The sequence below is a fragment of the Diadema antillarum genome, unplaced genomic scaffold, assembly GCF_040938485.1.
Source record: "Diadema antillarum isolate AM-2024a unplaced genomic scaffold, OU_Dant_1.0 seq00001779_RagTag, whole genome shotgun sequence".
NCBI classification, from domain to species: domain Eukaryota; kingdom Metazoa; phylum Echinodermata; class Echinoidea; order Diadematoida; family Diadematidae; genus Diadema; species Diadema antillarum.
The window spans coordinates 22,830-44,137 of record NW_027272458.1 but is presented as its reverse complement, the minus strand read 5'-3'; the positions used below and the strand labels follow the sequence as shown (position 1 = coordinate 44,137).

General features: G+C 38.4%; 1 protein-coding gene across 2 annotated transcripts in view; it reads left to right on the top strand.

Annotated features, from left to right (window-relative positions):
• LOC139712264 (E3 ubiquitin-protein ligase CBL-B-like) overlaps positions 1-21,308 on the top strand; it is a 66,458-nt gene that overhangs the window by 26,728 nt on the left and 18,422 nt on the right. For both annotated transcript variants that reach the window (XM_071624104.1, XM_071624103.1), the window contains exons 5-6: positions 5,198-5,218; positions 9,269-9,448. In XM_071624104.1, the coding sequence (XP_071480205.1) occupies positions 5,198-5,218; positions 9,269-9,448 (201 nt within the window). The remainder of the gene's footprint in view (positions 1-5,197; positions 5,219-9,268; positions 9,449-21,308) is intronic.

Here is a 21,308-nt window from a genome sequence, read left to right as displayed (position 1 = left end):
TGAGTAGCCAAAAAGAAATGATAATGATAAAAGAGGTAATAAAGATAATAATGATAATCATCATCGTAATAATAATCCCAATTTGATGCAGATTTTTGGACTGAAGTAAAACAAATAAGCTCACTTTGAATCCAAACATAAAACACATTGTTTATTTTATAGAATTCCATACAGTATTTTATGCCTCCGCCATGAAGTGGTTCCGGAGGCATTATCAAAAATGTATCTACTTTTTTGTCCCTTTTGTTTGCAACACATTCCTTTTATATAGGGGAGTACTTTACAAGTATTATACCTGAAATTTGTGGTGAAACTGACTAGTTAAGTCAAATGGCTGGTCATGTGACCAACCACGAGTGAGTACATGTAATATTTACTCCATGAAAAGAGCGGAAGTTTCACATTTACACACTGCCAGAGTAACCAAGAAAAGGTCATTCTTCCGGTTTTGACTTTTTATACAACCACAAATGATAGCCCTTCTCTTTTGAATACCACTATCATGTGGTCAATTTGCATTGGCATATTTTGCCTTAGGGATGAACAGTTGAAGGAAACTTTACTTTGAAAGCAATTCAGAGTGGGAAAAGTGGAATAAACTCTAAATATGTTTGTGTAATTCGAGTATGCAGTGATATCATTGTTCCTGAAAGTTCTCGACTTACCAGGTATAATAGAATGTTCATAAAAAGGCTTTGATTATTACAACTTTGATGAAACCTTAAGTACTGCTTGGCAATTAGCATTTTAGGAAAAAGAAAGAGGAAGAGAAGTGTGAACATTTCCTTTTCATCAAAGAACTTAGAGATTAAAAAACAAAAACAAAACAAAAACTAGTTATCTAATGTTGCTGCAAAGTGAGGATTAGACAGAAACTGTTTTAGTAATCTCAGAAGTTTGATAAAACAAATGAACGTATCAGGATTTTTCTTGAGCAAAATATGTCATCATATGAACGCCATGTGCATCTTTTCCGTTTTGGGACATTTATGCTGGTGTCATGTATCTTTGTCAGACATTTGCCAACAAATTTATAAATTCACATTTATAAACAACCAGATCAAAATGAGAATTCATGCATATTATACACTGATCACTTCAGTGTTGTACAATAACTTGTGATTTTGCAAACACGCATTCAGAGAAAGCTGGCTATTGAGGAAAGACTTGGGTTACTCGTGTGCAGTAGAAAAAACAAGATATAACAGATCAGTATAGTGTTGATTAAAAACTTACACTTTCCAGTTCATTATTATTTTTTAAAGATTTCACCTGCCCACAGATTTAGAAAACTCTTTTTATACAGAGGAAATGCGATGAGCGGCTAAACTTTTAGGAAGTAAATCGAGTTTCTGTGAAAGTCTGTTTTCTAACCAAACTTACCCAGAGGTTTACAGACTTCAGTTTGCATCCAGCTGGCAAACATGAAACTGAAACCAGAATAGTGGCACTTGAGCGACAGCGAAGGGAAACTAAAGATGGATTTCTTTCAATTCTAATAGTGCAGGAGAGCATCTACTGTTCTCTGTGTCTGTCTTGTGCAGGATTTAGTCTTGTTACAGTACATGCCTATTGCGAGGGGATTACTGTATACTCCAAATATTTTGTGTCTTGTGCATGATTTAGTCTTGTTACAGTACATGCCTATTGCGAGGGGATTACTGTATACGCCAAATATTTTGTGAGGTTTTTATTTTCGCGAATTTTGAGAGTCAGCTGCTATTCGCGATATTAAAAACACGCAAAAATATTGACTCTAAATGCCGATATGAATGTGACATACGCATATACATTTCCCCGCTTAGTACAGGACTCCACGATCACGAATTTAACCACTCGCGAAATTGTCGAGAAGTCCCGATTCGCGAAAATTTAGACTGGCACAATAATGGCGTACAATTGTCTCACACATATACTGTTCTGCGTGCAGACTCAATATATGTATGTAGTGTTCAAAGCATGTGTTAATGCAGTCACCTGCGAAATGTTTTCCCTTCTTGTGAGGTTGGGGAGGTAAAGTCATTGTGTAGGACACCTTTGGATTTCCCCTTGTAGGAAGTTCGGCTGCAATATAACAAAACAGCAGGCAAACAAACCACTTTGCAGCGTTGCTGTCGGTGTATCCCATTGATATTTGTAGCTATTATTAGTTGTATTATTGTTAGCATTTGTATTGTGTTTTGGTGAGCTTTTTGTCAGGTAAATAGTTAAGTCACGTAGTTCAATTTGAGTTTGATCTAATTGTTTCTTCTTTTTTTAATTCAACAATCATAGTGGGCTATAGAATTATTCATCATGAATATAAAATCAATTACCAGCCATTTTTTTTCTCTTTTTTAACAGAAGTGAGTACAGGGTAGGCCTGCTGTGTAAGAGAACAGTGTGCAATACACAGACAATTCAAATTGATAGATTTAATCATCAGTCATTAGTAGTGGTAGTAAAGAGATAATCATTTTAGTATCAGTTCGTTAAGTTAGCCAAATAAGCAACTCATTTCAATTTGAATATACATATAATGTGCTATAGTAATGTTATATCGCACTCAAACATTAACATTATTAAATTATGATAGAGTGTGAGCAAGCTCATTTGTTTGTTTGGCATTTTCGTCACTTACACAATTTGATCGTACCTTGCAGGAACAAATTTTGTATTTTAATGTCATTATTGACTTAAATGCAACCAGTAGAGGTGGCTCAATTGTGATAAAAGTCTGACCACAATGCCAAGTTGTGTTCAGACTACCAACAGAGTGAGTGGAGTAGATTAAGATTGAAGGAAACATATAGAGAAATATAGAGAGATATAGAGCGATAGAAAGACTGAGTGAGATAATATAGAAATATATCTGGTAGCTATAGATATAAAGAATGTATTATAGACAGTTTAGATGATATCAAAGATAGATATAAGGATAGATAGAGATAGAGAGGATGAGATCAATATACTGTAAAACAGTACAATTTCGCGGCATGAAATTTTTGTAAATTGGAGCCGATGGCCTTTTTCGCAGCATGAATTTTTCATGAGTTGCCTCATAGCATTCCATGCATGTAGTGTAGACAAGAATTTTCATGTGCATTTTAATTTTGCAAATTGCGGCTCTCGCAAAATTTGCAAAATTAAGATACACGCGAACATTCCTCGTTTTACAGTACATGAGAAAGGTAGGCAAAGATTGAAGAGAACATAAGAGAGATTAAGAGAACATATAGAGAGATAAAGAGAACATATAGAAAGATAAAGAGAACATATAGAAAGATAAAGAGAACATATTGAAAGATAAAGAGACTGAGGGAGATATAAAAAAGAAAAGCATATTCGATAGCTACAGATGTGTCATGTATAGATAGAAATAGATAGAGGAAGAGACAGATGAGATGAATATATACATGACATAGACAGATGGAGATGAAAGAAAACATGTAAAGAGATATATAGACAGAGGGAGATAAAGAGAAACATAAACAATACTTAAAATAGTACATATACACAGACAGAAAGTGTATATGTGTATGAGAGAGAGAGAAAGAGAGAATAAAAAGAACTGTTAAAAACATGATGTGTATTGATCTGTTTGTTATAGATAGACACTATCTTGTGCCATTGTGTACAGTTGGATGGCAGTTTAAAGCAGTCTAGCGTAGACAGTTGAGCAGTGAAGTAAATCTATACAGAAATTTTTTGCGTGGGAACTTGCCATCAATGCATGAGCCAGCAGAGATAGGGGGGGGGGGGAGGGAGGGAAGGAGGTTGCAGTGGAGTGTGCGTTGCCTTAAAAATACAGAGCCATTTACTTCCTTGTCGCAGTAGGAGTGGAGGGCTGTGGTTTCGCCTGTGTACATTGAGACCTCTGCAACACTCAAGACAGACAGACAGACAGATAGACGGACACAAAGACAAATTAGGAGACACTTAGAAATCAGAGTCACTCTGAAGTGTTTCCCTTTCGTTTCGAGAGCAACCGGAAAAATGAACTTTGATACACATTTTATTATCATTTTTTTAAGCTTTTTAAAATTTTTTCTTGTGTGTGGTTGTGATATTGATTATAGTTGATTTGTAAAAGAAGCACAATTCTGTAAGTGCATACTGTCAGTTTGGATTTGTGTGTGTGAGTGTGTGTGTGTGTGTGTGTGTGACATCTTTTGTGCTGTATTGCTTGATGTTTATACAGGATGTATTTTGCATTCTATCAATATGTACTGAATCATTGTTAATACCTGTTTTGTGTATATATCTTACCCACTTGAATTTTGACCTGTGTCAGACTGCTATAATATAAATACCATGTTAAGGTTGATACTTTTGTACCTTTCTAGCACAGACTTTAATATGCTAATAATGGCATTTTTCAACATGCTACTACACATTGTGATGATATTCATGCTCATTGAATGTCATCACAAGATATTACTTTAAAGTGTTTTTTCTTTCTCTCTCAAAATTGCCAAGTGGAGAAATGAGAGATTTTTTATCAATGAAAATAAAAGCTGAAAGAGTTCAAATCTCCAGGTGTCATTCATTAAAGGGGATGGCTAGTGACTGATCAGTGGGAATCAGTGGGAATGCTGGAGGATGATTGTTCCAATCCTTGTGGGATTCATTTAAGAGTACATTATATATCTATTGTTGTGTGAAAATTATTTGCTTTAGAATGGTCACATATTCAAGTAATGTGCAGTTTAATGTTTCCAGGTTAGCGTGCCTGGTCAGTGACGGGGCATTAATCTGCACATTCCTTGAATATGAGACCGTTCTGAAGCAAATAATTTTCACACAACAGTAGATATATAATGTACTCTTAAATGAATCCCACAAGGATTGGAACAATCATCCCTCAGCATTCCCACTGATTCCCACTGATCGGTTACTAGCCATCCCCTTTAAAAAGAAAAATCTTAAATACGAGAAACTTGGAATGTGCATATATTGTATTAAAGTCAAGATCATAACCTGCAATTTTCACAATATTATGCACACTTAATCCATTGCATCCCTTATTTTGCCCATGAATGTCCTAAATAGGGAGATTTGTGGATCATACAGGTTAAAGGTTATTTTACAGCTATTTGTCAAACTTCAGTACTGCACGTCGATGATGCATTATGCTTTCAGTGCTTACAGCATTTGTTTATTAACGCTTCCATCCTCCTTCTTCTTCTTCTTCTTCTTCTTTTTTTCTCCATCACAGATGCGAATGAATTCCAACAGGGTGAGTATGTTTTCATATGATGTTCAGAGAAATCGTAAGGGCACAAGTTTCTGACTCAATGTTATGAAGAGTTGTATCGCAAAATGATTAATTCCATTCTTGTCATGATCAAGTTGAGCCATTTGCTATTAAAACTGCAAACAAAACAAAACAAAGAAGATAATGATGAAATATGGGATATTTTTAATCCTAACTTTACCAAAAAATGTTCCTTTGTATGCAACAAGTGGAGAATTAATGGAAAGATTGTATTTTGCTCTGTCTGATGAGGGACTAACTGTAGAATTTTTTAAATGACGCATGAAACTCCTCAAACAATCCACTTCAGTTTAAAGGCAATTGGCAGTTTAATTGTTAGTTTGATTTGAAACTTGTATGTAGAATGGCATGGCATAGGTCAACCTGTGTAATCATAGTGAGATGTCTTGTATTTGATATGTTCAGTAACGTAATACCTTAGAGCTGCAGATGATATAACCTCATATTGCTCACAGGAAGACATCATGTGAGCTCACAGTAACAAAGAAAGTTTCAGGTCAGAAGAGGTTGAATCAAGCTTGTAGTATGGGTAATTCATGAACAAATGCAATTTATGTATGCTTTGTTAGAAGTACATTGTACTATGTAATTGTAGCCACATTTATATGTCGTACCATTAAGGTGTGATAGTACTTTATTACATGTACTTTATATATGGAGCCTCATTAGCTCAGTGGATAAAACCATAGACACTTTGTCCTAAGGTCCGTGGTTCAAATCCACGGGTGGTAGCAGTAGTTGTGCCCTTTAGGCAAGTCACTTTCTCATCTGTGTCATTCTCGTCATCTTCCTAATTTGCCCAGTCTTTTGAAGAGGACATGCGGTCATCTGTCCTGTGGTGCATGCTCATATTAAAGCATTTAAAGGTGCATAGTTCTGGTAGTGTAGAGGGCGCTGTTGATGATACTGCCGATCACCGTTAGCATTGATACGAATATTACTGAAGTTGAGCTGTCATCAAGAGTAAAGTGCGTACTGTAGGTGTTGCTAAGTAACGTTGCCTTCGTTGTCTTCTCTGCGCATCGCGCAGTCTGTAGTAATGCCAGGGTGCGTGCATGTGTGCTTGTTATTATGACATCACAAAAGAAGTTTGCTAAAGCTGTCATCCCCCTCAGCCGAATCATGAGCCGAACTGTGATCCAACCACTGACTACAGTGAATCGGACTTCTTTGGACTCGGGGAAGTGGGCCACAGCGTAAGCGCTAAAGAGGAGTCGATAGCGTAGGTCTCTATAGGAAACTTGTGCCGTGCGCCCACGTACGCATATACAAGACTAAAACACCGGGACCATGCACCTTTAATTACTTCCTTCATGGCCTTGCCAAATAAATCCAATATACACACACGAAGAAAATCCAAACACACGTACATCATCCTCGGGAAGTGTTTGAGCTGTCATTCCAGTTTTTCGCTCTTTGCACAGTGTTACAGGGCATATCACAGGGATGGCAGTTTTCAGGCAGAAGCCTGAATTCAGGTCCTGACAGTTTCAAAGTTCAGGTTTTATTTGTGTACAAAGGAGCTTCATGTGGATGTATTGCATGCCCTCTCTTTCATTACCTCCGCCAAGGAAGGACGTTATGTTTTCGTTACCGTTGGTTTGTTTGTTCGTTTGTCCGTGTGCAAAATAACTCTAAAAGTAGTTAACGGATTGGGATGAAACTTGCAGGAAAGGTTGAGAATGACATAAGTAACAAACGATTAACTTTTGGTAGTGATCCGAGAACTTTGGGGGAATTTATGAAGGATTTTTGATATTTTGGCAGGTAATGTCAATGAACTTGGGAGTTCAGGCTGCGCGTATTTGAGGTTTGCATGCGCGCACTAAAGTGCGTGCTCTAGTTTCTACTAGGGCGAGGCGCGCCGTGCAGCTGAGGGTTTATGACGTAACAATGGCTTCTATATTGGGAAATTGGGCGACTTTCAGCACACAATGCTATAAGTACGTATGGGTGGAAATCACTGATTATCTCTATGGAAGAACAAGATCAATGGTGGAAATGAGCTGCATACTTGGCGGAGGTCTGCGCTCTCAGAGTGCTTTTCTAGTTCTAACTAATATCCCTGATATCAAAGTTTATATGATTGATGCATATATAAAGAACAAACGAACAAACCAGAGCAAACATCAGATGTCCTATATAAATGTTCATGACCATTCTTGTGCTTAGCTGCTTCATGGTGTTGCAGATTATTAAAAGTTGAGCACTTTATACTGAAACCAGGACTGAAATTTGAGCTGTTCTCGTCTTGGTCTCGCCGACCAAGAAGCGAGCTAAACAGTTGGGTTCCTTCAGTTTGTATACCGGGTATACGGCACATCCATATAACAACAACAGGAATGCCAACCCATAATGGTGGAATAAGATCTCCTATTCCCTGTATACACATAGCTTATTGGCAATTGATAATCTTAGAACTTCAAAAATATAATACTACATGATATGCATTGCAAAAACAAGGCAAAACAAAACAAAAACAACAAGAGCCTGATTTTTGTCTTACTTTGTTGAAATACAGTTACACTTTATTAAAACTTTTTCAGTCATGAGACATTGAAAACTTGTGATGCCATTATGCCTCTTGATATTCAAATAGCTCACTTCAAACCAAAGAGTGAAGATGCCTTCAAATCAAAAGGAATAAATTAAGGCATCAATGCTTTTCAAATTAGTAAATTGGCCGTGATTCACTAAATTTTAACCTGAACATATCTGTCTTTAACCCATTGAAGATTGCCTGATTTTGCTACAACTGGCATTTTTCATAGACACTTGCCCGACTGTACTCCGGACTTGCTCTCAATGTGTTTAATAGTACATTGACATTATATACAAGTATATGACTGCCATAAGAATAGAGAACACAGGTTCTTTATTCTTTGGTGTCAACACAACAAACTCCAGTCTCTCAATGACCGCCCACATGAAAGCAACTCTCATCCACGAACCAAATAAAAGTGACAATGGGGACAGACACATTACACAGCAAAACAAAACAGAAAGTTGATTTGCAAGTTTCCCTCCAAGACGCCGCGTGCCAATTTGATTGTTATCCCGCTGAAGACGAGTCCCGAGTATACTCGGGCAGGTGTCTGTGGGAAATTGCGTATTGTAGCAATATCAGCCCATCCTCAACGGGTTAATTTTCTTTTTCATCCAAGGTTTTACAGCCGCAGAGTTTTGATTGATATCAAACCTCTCAGAACTTATTCTTTATGTAATCGTATTCCTCATCCAAGTGAGGGCTGGGTCTGTTAGTATGTGATGGATGTTGTTTGATGTGTGCATACATCTCTTTGTATATGCATTCATGCAGCGGCAAGCGATGAATATACAGGAGTCCATTCAAGCCATATTTACTGAGCTATCCTAGTCCTCATTCTCCTCCTCTTCTCTTTTCCAGTCCCCACTTCCCTATCCTAGGACATACATAAAGCATGTAATATATTGCCCAATGTATGTAGTACATGTATAAATATGACATACACATAAAGACACACACACACACACACATATATTTCTGATCCCTTATTTTAAGAGCTCATTTTGATGTTCAACCATTAAACACACACATATATACATGCACACTGTATACATTTAGGTACAGTAGGCCATGTATGTATATTCCAAGGTTCACATTAAACTGCTATGCCATGGCACATTTCGTATACACATGTCCATAGCCTTCAGCTGCCCTAGTAAACCTTAAGTTCCTGTTTGCAGTTCAACCTATGGTTGAACGTAAACTATACCTGCACCTGAGTTGTCTCTAGAACAAGTTTTTGGGCAGATTTGACCAAAGTATGTTTGGTACCAATAACAGTGAGTGTTAAAATCTCCATGACAATTATAGCAATGGACAATTACTGGTTACATCATAGTTGTAAAACAAGCATTTTTTTAAATGTTGTTTTATACTCTGTTTCAAGCAACTTTTTTAGTGCAACTTTTTTTCTTCTGCTCACCACATACACATTGTCTCGTCTCAATAATCACACCATCTTGTAGGATGCTGATGGACAGGGCTGTCCGTTTTGTCGCTGCGAGATCCGAGGGACGGAGCCCATCATCATTGACCCGTACCACCCGGACCGGACCAAGTCTGTCAAGTCCCGCAAGCAGCTCATGCCCTCCGAGACCGACAACGATAAGGAGGATGACAAGACAGATGGGGAGGATGACCTTGAGGTAAAGCTCCTTTCGGCAGGATCGTTTCCTTCTTCGCAGCTTTTGTAACTTGTCAGCCAATGCGAGTTCTTGGGTACCAGGTTTCACTCAAAAGCCTGAAGTCAGTCCCTGGCAGTGTCAATGTCAGGCGATTTCAATTTCATGTACAAACCAGTCTCTTGTATTGTAGGTGATTTTCAGGTCCTCTCTTCCATTCTAACTGGTATCCCTGTGGATGTACTGATTTTCTCTTTCCGTGCACCTCAAAAGTTTGATGTCCAACAGAATTTTAATCCAGAGTCACAATGATATTGAGCAATGTAACAAGATATGATTCTGTCAGTATGCAACAGCAATGACTTGCTTTGCAGAATGGGTACAAGCATCTATTTTTAATCCTCAATTCACAATACATGCCAACCAGAGGGGGTGTTTCATAAAGCTGTTCTTTAATATAAGAACGACTTAAGAACAACTGGTGATCAGTTCTCGTGCTTAATTATGGAAATTCTGATAATTATAGCACATCAGAACTGATCACCAGTCGTTCTTAAGTTGTTCGTAACTTTAAGAACAGCTTTATGAAACACCCCCCAGTTCTTCTACTGCTCCACTGCTTCTTCTGCTGGTGTTCCCTCACTGACTGGCACAAGTTTCCTGAAGCTGTGTGTTAACGCAAAGGAATCCTCCGTCATTGAGGTTCCAAGATGGTGTTTGCGTAGGACAAGCATTTTGATATAACCGACTAAATTTCATTTGACTGTAATATTATAAGGGGCTCCAAGCTGGCCTAGTCAGTATTGCATCTGTCCTTGCAATCAAATGGCCCAGGTTGGAGTCCCCAGGTGTGAGTTTAGCCAAGCAATGTTGTAAAGTGATCAGGCTGTCCCCCTTGTTATTGGGCCAAGGACTCTGTCTTTCGGACACGTCATGCAACGAATGTCCTGTGTGTGAGAGTCACCACCTATGTTGGTAAAGACCCCATCCACTCAACTTCTGGTATTAAAAAGCAGGATAGAAGTCGGTTAATGAGCCCCACCTGCCTCAACCCTCTATGCAAAATGAACTAAATTAGGGGCAAATTATGAGAACTCCCCGTGATTAACTGCACAATGACAGGTGACTGGGGATGGTTGGCTAACAGTATCAATCAGGTGTGCAGAGACTATGCAAGACAGAAGAAGTACTCTATACACTGAATATTTCGCGAGGTTTCTATTTTCGCGAATTTTGCAAGTCAGGTGCTATTTGCGAAATTAAAGACACACACAAAAAAAGGACTCTGATCTCCATATTAGTGTGACGTATTGGTATGCACATTTATTTTCTCAGTTCAGTTCAGTACTCCAAGATCGCGAATTTAACCACTCGTGAAATCTTGGAGAAGTCCCGATTCGTGAAAGTTTAGACTCGCGATGAAATATATGGCATATGCAGTATTTCTGAGCGACTGCCATGTTTTTGTCGGGAATGTGTTGACGGTCATATCGTCGCTTGGGTGACAAGACATTGTATTTAACCCGTTCTATTCAAGAAATAGACTTTCTACATTAGTCTAAAAAATTAGACTGATTTTGCTAAAAACAGGTGCTCAAAAAATGGGAAAAACAGTCTACAAATGATCAAAATTTTAAATGTTAATCTGAAATTGTGGTGCAAGGTTTGGCATAAACAAAATGGAATTAACAAACCTGTCCTTCATTCTTTTCAGAATTGCATCAGTCATAGCTGAATATGTCAATGTTGGTCTTCTGCCAAACCTGCTGAGCTGGCAAGGTTCGGCTTTTGACGAACCTGCCGAGCTGGCAAGGTTCGGCTTTTGACGAACCTGCCGAGCTGCCCAGGTTCGGCTTTTGACGAACCTGTCGAGCTGGCAAGGTTCGGCTTTTGACGAACCTGCCGAGCTGTCCAGGTTCAGCTTTTGACGAACCTGCCAAGCTGGCAAGGTTCGGCTTTTGACGAACCTGCCGAGCTGTCCAGGTTCGGCTTTTGACGAACCTGCCCAGCTGGCAAGGTTCGGCTTTTGACGAACCTGCCGAGCTGGCAAGGTTTGGCTTTTGACGAACCTGCCGGGCTGTGCCCAGCTGCCCAGGTTCGGCTTTTGACGAACCTGCCGGGCTGCCAAGGTTCGGCTTTTGACGAACCTGCCGGGCTGCCAAGGTTCGGCTTTTGACGAACCTGCCGAGTTGGCAAGATTCGGCTTTTGACAAACCTGCCCAGCTGCCCAGGTACGGCTCTTGACGAACCTGGCGAGCTGCCAAGGTTCGGCTCTTGACGAACCTACCGAGCTGCCAAGGTTTGGCTCTTGACGAAAGTGCCCAGCTGCCCAAGTTCGGCTATTGACGAACCTGCCCAGCTGCCCAGGTTCGGCTTTTGACGAACCTGCCGGGCTGCCAAGGTTCGGCTTTTGACGAACCTGCTGGGCTGCCAAGGTTCGGCTTTTGACGAACCTGCCGAGCTGCCCAAGTTCGGCTTTTGACGAACCTGCCGAGGTGGCAAGGTTCGGCTTTTGACGAACCTGCCGAGGTGGCAAGGTTCGGCTTTTGACGAACCTGCCAAGCTGGCAAGGTTTGGCTTTTGACGAACCTGCCAAGCTGGCAAGATTCAGCTTTTGACGAACCTGCCAGGCTGCCCATGTTCGGCTTTTGACGAACTTGCCCAGCTGCCCAGGTTCGGCTTTTGACGAACCTGCTGGGCTGCCAAGGTTCGGCTTTTGACGAACCTACCGAGCTTCAAAGGTTCGGCTTTTGACAAACCTGCCGAGCTGCCAAGGTTCGGCTTTTGACGAACCTGCCGAGCTGCCAAGGTTCGGCTTTTGACGAACCTGCCAATCTGTACAGGTTCGGCTTTTGACGAACCTGCCGAGCTGCCAAGGTTCGGCTTTTGACGAACCTGCCAATCTGTACAGGTTCGGCTTTTGACGAACCTGCCGAGCGGGGGGGGGAGGGGGGGCCAGGCCCCCCCTCCAGACCTCGGCCGTTGACTGCATGATCGCGACGAAAATTCGCACACACGTTGCCTATGATGTAATCTAAAGTACCATGAAGTTAAATTTTTTAAAAATTATCATTTATGCTTAATTTGGTATAAATCACTAAACAAAGCTCAAAATGGGCACATTTTTTGTGTAAATATTCTTTTTTTTAATAGTGTCCTGAGCAAATATAAGAGAAAAAAATTGTGCCATCGGAAAAAATTTCTTAAGTATTTTATTGTTTTTTGAATTTCTTATCTATTTCTTTGTTATTTCGACTTTATGTTTGTCATTGTTTTTTCGATGAAACTTGTTCGCGACATTGTTCCGAACAAGAAATTATGTTATTAACTGATTTTAATCAGTAAAACCCCAAAATAATCATGCTTTTAAGAAATTTGCGTGTAAGCACAGTTTGCATTGAAATTGTACACGAATTCACGTTTTTGAGCAATTTTTGGTCTGACATGCACGTACATATTTATGCGCAACTTTGGAATCGCGCACCCGGGCATCGCAAATTTGGTGTCAAAAGATGCGGGAGACTTGAAAGAAAAAAGTCATGAAACGTTGCGGCGTTATCTCTTGGCGTTAGCGATACATCGCGCGAAACGTCGAGGGGGGAGCCTCGGAGGCCCCCCCCCCCCCCCACCCCGGCGTAGTTAGGGTTAATGATCCTGTCAGGCTCCAAATTTTTCATCTGTTGCAATGTCCCTTTGCGAAGATCACAAAAATAGGGATTAGAAACAGTTAGTTGCAGTGAATAATAGGCAGAAATACATCTTAAATGCAGTTCAGTTTAATCAGTTTCCAGCGAAATGCTTTTTCATTGTTGAAATGCAAAAACATGCACTTCTATCATGCCACATTGAAAGGTTCATTCTTGTGTTGTTTTGATTATCCAGTACGCTGATAACCACAAGAAGCTACATGGTTCATGCATACCAATTTGGGGACCAAACTGCAGTGAAAACGTGATATTCAAACATGAAAATGAAACAATTTTTATTCACTAGCTTAATTGTGACATTTTCAATTGCCAGAGTCACAAAATATGCTGCAGAAAAAAGGAGAATATTCCACAAAGGGTAAGATAAAAATTTGAGGAACATTAATTGCTCATTTGACTAAACAATGTTTTCATTATTAACTCTTTATGTGCCACGTTCGCACGTACGACTCAGTCGACGGCGTGCCAACTTCGCATATTCTGCTCAACACACAAAGCCGCCAAAACCGATCGATAAATCACTAGTCCCGCGGTACAATGAAAGCGTTTCTAGCGCTTTTGATCCTCTCACATACGGCTTGCATTCTATGTGGTGATTGACTGTCAAGCAGTGTTCCCAACTATAGATTTGTGTGTACATTCTAAGTTTCTGTCACGGTTTCATGAGCAAAAGTCATGCCTTCACAGTAATGTAGCAAACTGGTCATTCAAAAGAAAATTGAAAATAGATTTGTCATACAATTTATATCGAAGCAAAGTTTGGTATTCCTCTAAACTTTGCTCACTATCATGTCAAAGCTCAACAGCTGAAATTTGTAGAAGTTACACAAATTGGAAAAACAGAATTCTTTCTCAAAGCATGTCTACCTTCGTGTCCCAGAATAACGTGGCATACAGAGGGTTTCCACCATGGCACATAAAGAGTTAATATTCAGCTTCAGGAATGATATGCTCCAGCACTATAACATATGAAACATATGAAACATATGAAAAACACATACGGTATGCAAGCTGAATAGTTCAGTAGAGTACAGTTCAAAGTATTTCAACAATAAGCATAGCATATTTGCAGTATCGTCTCTTTCTGGAGCTCAAAAAGACTGAGCACATCGGTACTCAATCCTGTGAATGGCATTTTGAATCAGTACAGTGTATTTCGAAACACTGATTCTACATAGCAAATTGAGCATAAACACAGCCCATGTAAAAGTAATACAAGATCATAAAGTAGTATGCCATATTGAATCACAGAGAGTTAAGCTGCATTATACCTGTTTGATGGAGAAGATGACTGATGATTCTTGATGTATGGTATCCTCCACTTGTGGTATAGGAACATGTGCACTACACTAACCTCCTTTTCTCCTTGTGCAAGATAATATGAGTCAGGGTGGGCAATTCGTATAAGGCTTTGGTTGGCTAGTCCATGCAATGAGGTTATACCTTTATACCTCTATAAAACAGGCCCTTGCCAATAAGCTACACTTAGCAGGCAATCCTAATAAATTATCTCCTTATCAGAGACAATGAAAACTCTCTTGTGCGCCTCCAAGATCAGATTGTTGATATAGCCAGGGAGGGGGAAGAGATACAAACTGTACAATGTATAGCCCTAATGCACTGCTGGTTTGGGGAAGTACCAAGCCCTATGGTTTGTTTCTCACAGAAGTGCTTTGTGGTCTGCCAATTAACCACAGTCAGCAAACAATGTTTGGGCAGTCTGTGGTTGAAAGTCAAAGCTCCTTGGCATTCCTCTCAGCCTTCATTGAGAAAGTGAACTGATGCTCCATCCATACCAGCTGTGTACTCTGGTTAGATAGCACATTCGTCAGCTGCAGATGTTCCTCTGGACAACTATGATTCTAATTTTCTTACAATGGAGACGAATGATGGAAATATCAATGAACTTGATATCTCAGCTCAGTATTGATGATGATGGAGATGGTGCTAACATTTTGTCCTCAAAATTATCAACAAGAGCAAATACCAATGGAGCTTCTGACATGATGGATTTATCTCACCTGAGCTTTGATGAGCTCATATTAGACATGATGCTGAAAGATCAACTCCTACAGAGGAGTTTGCATGCCACATTAAGATGAAATTCGCTTGCCTCATGGAATATGCACCAAGACAGACATAACAGTCAGTATCTTCGTGGCAAGGCAGAAATACTGGATCCTACTCTTGGCCGAGCTGAATTCTACAAATCATCGTCAAAGTTCTTCTGGCAAGTAAGAGTGAAAAAGGTAAGTTTTATGCAAACATACTTGCCAATCATGGGGAGTTTTTGCACCAACAGAGAAGGCTCAACATGTTTATTTTTCAACAAGTGTTAATGAATTATTTGGGAATACATGATACATAGAAAACCTATCCATATTCTTTATAGTGTCACAATTAAAAATGCAGATATATCTCATTACCTCGTATTAGCTAATCGCAGCTCTATAAAATCATTGAAAATGTAATGTTCAATTGGATTCTTTCTTATTTTCAGATATGGTGCTATATGAATTAATGACATCACAATTGATGATTCAGGCATCCACACAATTGTGACTGTTGTGAGGCATTTCGGTTGTATATTCTAAGTGACACTTGAAAATATAATAAAATAAATTGAGAGTGCTTCAGAAAGTTTTTGTAGACCTGTGAAGTCATTTTATTTTGTCTTTCAAACATATAATTTTCAATTTCTTAATCAAGGGGTACATTTGGAAACATCTACAGTGTACATGTAGCTGTCATTCAATTACTGGTGGGATTTGAATGTGTGTTCTGGTTAATTTAACCTATGCACACTTGCTTTTTAATATCCCTATATTCTAATGCATGTAATTTTGTGCACTGCAGTACTTTGATGGGGAGTGGTGATTTGATCATGCATAAAAAATTTCAGATTTAGAGTTTGGTGTAATTGATATTCTAACTTCATCAGTTTTCATTTCATGCAGACTTGAGATTTCTTCAAAATGCCAGAAATGTATTGTCCTGGAGAAGACACTAGACAAGGAAATGAACCAGACCAAAAAGGAAAGAGCTTGAGAATGCAATGATGATGCACAATGAAAGCCAAATGTAAGTGAATTTCAGGAAACTATTATACATTTCATCTGTGTACCAGTAAATGGTAACTCGGTCTACTGCTTGATGGTAAAACTGTCACATAATCACAATCCCTCAAGGTCTATGTCCATCATCTTCCATCATCATGGTGTTTACATCTTTTTATACCATGCCATGTTATTTCCCAAATATAATATGAAATTTATATTGATGTGCAACATCATATTTCATGAATTTTTTTCCTTTCCACAAAGAATTAACTTGCAGTTTGGGTTTCCCTTTTTGTAGCACAGTCTGCATAGTGTGTACCAAAAGGGGTGTGAAAGCATTTGTGGGACAAATTCAAATAATCCAAAATGCAGAAAAATAATGTTAGTACCGCAAAAATATCAATGCATTCAAAATCTGAAGAACAGTGTTTTGTTTAGAGTAAAACGTCTGAAATCAGATAAAAGAACAAGTCCATTTTCATGTGACAAGTGGAGTATGTGAGAAAATAGAGCGCTATCAGAAGAGCACATTGACAGTTTGAGGAAAATCAATAATAGTTTTGAGGAAAATCATACAATCTGTTCAATTTGTTAGCAATTTTTAAAAATTTCTGTACAGTCACTACCTGATGAAAATTACTACAGTCTGTGATGTCACATATGTAAAGAGAAAACATTTCTATTAAGAGAATTCCACAAAATTTCATTTTGAGAAGAAAGTACAAAGGATTCCCTTAACTGGTACTGATGTATGTTTAGAGTAATATTATTCCCCGGCCTTCTGAATGAGACAAGTCAATTGTTCTTGTCATATACATAATGCTGCAAAGTGAAAAATACAATTGTATGTTGATTTTTCTTTATATTTTCTTTATTTTGTTGTACACATACGTGACATCACAAGATGTTTTAGTCTTCTTATCCTGCCATGGAAGCATTGAAACTTCACAAACTCATAACTTTTGAACAGATACAGTAGTCAGACTTTCATCAAACGTGCATTGATGTATTGTACTTATAATATTGCTACTTTCTCTCAATTCACATGCATTTTAAAGGGATCGTATAGTTTTGGTTGAGACCTAATTTCAGGGTCTAACATGTTTTGGTGAGATAATAAGAAACCTCTTATGAAATATGAAAGAGCATGTAATTCCATGAGGAATTCAACATTTATTTGATGAAAATTGGTTTTGAAATGGCTGAGATATCCATAACAGAGCAATTCTAATTAAGTTAATTAAATTACATCTATGCATTGAAACTTGTGTATTTTTCCCCCACTCCTCACTCCCTTCCTACAATATCCTTAGAGCACCATGGTCATAAGCTCTGTTTCATGGGGGCTCATATTCATTTGCTTTATGTCATTCATTACAAATTGTACTTTGACTATGTCTGATTTTCAATAAGAAAAATTGAAATGGAATTAAATTGATATGGTCATGAGATTTTATCAATGAACTCTCTGCTCTGCTGTAGTGGTTGTCAACACAATGGAATGTGCTGGTCAGTAGCCTGAAACAAAGGGGCACGTAGAAGTGGGTAGAACAGGTCAGTGGGGACTGAGTGCTTTCCAAATAAACCAGTGGGTCATAGGGTAGTGCAAGGACATTAAGTGTAGGAGGGAAGTGAGGAGTGGGGAGAAGTACACAATTTGGGGTCTAACATCTTCCTGCAAATGATTGTCTTTGACTTTAGAATAACTAAGTATCTCAGAATGATAAGGGGAAAAAGTAGATGAAATGGCAGTTACAGAGAAAAGATACTGAGCTGATGTGATGAATATACCTACTGGCTGGTTATCTACTGGGGATAAGACAGTGGTCAAGGCCAATCACCTTTCTGTGTTTTATGTGGTCTTTGTAGCAGAACAAGGAGGTAATATATCTCTTTGAGTTGAAGAAGCCTTCAATCATCTTTAATAGTTTATCTACCTCCTAACCTTCTAAGAAGCAGTTTGTGCAATTAAAGGATGCAGTGCTTTGTGTCAGTGGGTGATTGCATATATACAAGTACATTCAAAGTATGCACTTGGTGTCTAGGATTAGGGTTTAACCCTAATCCCACTGGGTTATTTGAGGGACGAACTTTTTTGGCCTCCCCCCCCCCCCCCCCTTCAGATCTCGGTTGTGGATTGCGCGATCCTCGCGAAAATTTGCACTAAGGTAGAGGCCAATAATCTAAAAGATTGTATAGTTAGATTTTTCAAAATTTAATTTATGTATTTTATATTAACTTAATGCTTATTTAAGCAAAAATATTTTTTTGCCTATAAATCCAAAAGTAAAGCTCCAAAACTTCTAATTTTTGGTAAACATATTTTTTCATTATCCTCAACAATAATATTGAAGAAAAAATGCAGCTTCGTAATTTTTCTTATGTATTTTATTGTTCATAGAATTTCTTATGTATTTCTTTGTTTTTTACTTTTTGTTTTAGTTGTTTTTTGTCGTCAAAATTTGTCGCAGAAACTTTTTAAAGCATAATCAAGCTTTAATGAATCATTATCAGCCACTGAAAGTAAAAATATCTATTTTTATATATAATGAATTAATTGCAAAAACACAATTTACATTGGATTTGTACATAAAATCACGTTTTTGAGCAATTTTTGGGTCGACAAATTTTTTTCAAAAGGGGCATGGCTTCAAAACGATATGGCCGGGAGTGACAAATTTGGTCTCAAAAGTTGCGCGATATTTGAAAGAAAAAAGTCATAAAATGTCGCGGCGAGAGCATCGCGCGTTGCAAAATAAAACACCAAATGCGAATTCAAACACCATATCAGCCAGCTCCTTTACTTTTAACGGCACAATTTGTCAATTTGTAATCCTAAAGTAAAAAGCTCCCTAACCTGTATCGTGGGGGAGCAAACTCCTGCCTTGTGGCCCTTCCTCACCCCTCCTACTGCAGTTCCACCTTGGTAGGAGAATTCACTCAGAGCCATGCAGTAAGAAACGCTGGCATCTTTGCATGCAGTTGATATTCAGTGTATTGGCAGACCATACAGTGTGGGGGGGGGGGGGCGGGGGGGGGATATCATGAAAGTATGATTGTGGCCAGGGAGCCAGTGAGTTCACAGCCCTGTGGTGGTTGTTGTTTGTTTGCTTGCCTCCCTGTGCCACATTCCATTGACCACCAGTGAAGGGCATGAGAGCATTTTCCACCTCCCTGATCAGTGTGTACATAAACAAGATTGAGCAGGTAACTCCAACCACTGCATTTTCTGGGAAGCTAGTGGCCAGAAGAGTTGGTATCACACCAGATAGGCAGCTTGCAGCTTGTGTCTTTGATCCTAACAGACAAGTCAACCTTTAATACATGTGGATTGAGTGATTGCAACAATATTAGTAGAACACATTATACAAAAAAGTGAAAGTTTGGGGAAAATCCAACACTCCGTTCAAAATCACTGCTGGATGAGAAGACTACTATAGTGTATAATGTCATATGTGTAGAATGATACTATAAGCAAAATGAATAGAGAATTTCACAAAACTTTACTTTTTGAATAAAGTGCACATTTCTTTGACTTGTCACCGATATAAGGGTAATATTATTCCCCCTGCCTTCTGAAAGAGAAAAGTGAAGTGTTCTTTTGTTATGCAAGAAAAGTAAAAATATGTTGAATTTTCTTTATACTTTCTTTAAATTATATCGTACACATGTGACATCACAAGCTAAAGTAGTCTTTTCATCCAGCTATGACTAAGCTGTAACTTCAAAAATTGATAACTTTTGAATGGATTGTTAGACTTTTCTCAAACTCTCATTGAACTGTTCAATTTGTGTGTGTGTGTGTGTGTGTGTGTGTGTTTTCTTAGGTTAAATTTATGCTGATATAAGCTCATTTTAGCGGGTTTTTTTTTTCTTTTCGTCCTGAAACAGCTGTTCATGTATCATGTTTGTGTGTAAATGTACTTGTATACATGTATATATTTGTGTAACTGTCAATTTTGGTGTGATGGACCGGGTCCACTGTATTTCTTTCCTTGTACTTACCTGCCTGTGGGCAGGTAGTATCCTAGGAATATTCATCACATGCTTTAATTTGCAATTGAAATAAAGTATGTTATATATATATATACTATATATTGCTGCATTCACTCAACCCACATGTCTATGAAGGTGATCCGAACTTGTTCTTTAACAGGTTGGGGCTTTTATATTTCTCAGTGTATATTGGACTGCTTAGCCAGTTGTTGATAACAGGACACTGAACTTGACTATCAGCTAGCTAGAGCTGGACGAGTCATTGTTCTTTATAAACAATGTTATTGATAAAGGTCCGAATGTGATATATTTCAACCATTTGAATGTTCATACAGCTAAACATGGATTGTGACTGCATGACACACATTTAGGATGGAAAGACACCCATTCATGCTGATAAAAGTGGGCCGACAACACTACTGTAAATAAAATCTGCAAGCTGATCACCCAACAGATATATGATGATAAGGATTAAATGCCCTAAAAAACAGTACTCAGCAGTCACATCTATGTAAAATACATGCAGCTACAAGAAGCATTTTGAGAAAGTCTGTCACCAGCCTTGTCAACAAACTCTAGACTTTTGCTTCATACAAACTTTTGAAACGAAGTTCATTTCTTGATATTCATGACATGCATGATTGTTATAAGTGTCAAACAACTTTATTATGATAATTAGTTAACCAAATTTGCTGACATATACATGGTATATCAAGAATTAGTTCACAAATTGAGAAAATGTTTCTTGCATGAAAAACAAAATGAATATTTTCCCTTCTATGTGTCTTCTTTTTTTTTACAGGGTATCAATGATACAGAACTCCTCAAGACACATGTGACTGGTGTTATCCTTCATGAGCAACAAAAGAATTTGACTTTTAGATATTGGACAACACAGCTATGATTCAATTCTTACCATCAATATCCTGCTGAAAGTATTCCTAGGTGTTAAAGGTAAGTTTTTCATTTGCATCAAAGCAAAAAGTAGGCATTATTAAAGTAATTACTGCTATTCCGCATGATGCATACTGGTCTTAAAAGAGGTCTTGCACTCGGACAGTTCCATTCTTTGTAGTTTTTAGTAGTAATCACATTCAGCAAGTACTTTCAACTATTTTAAAA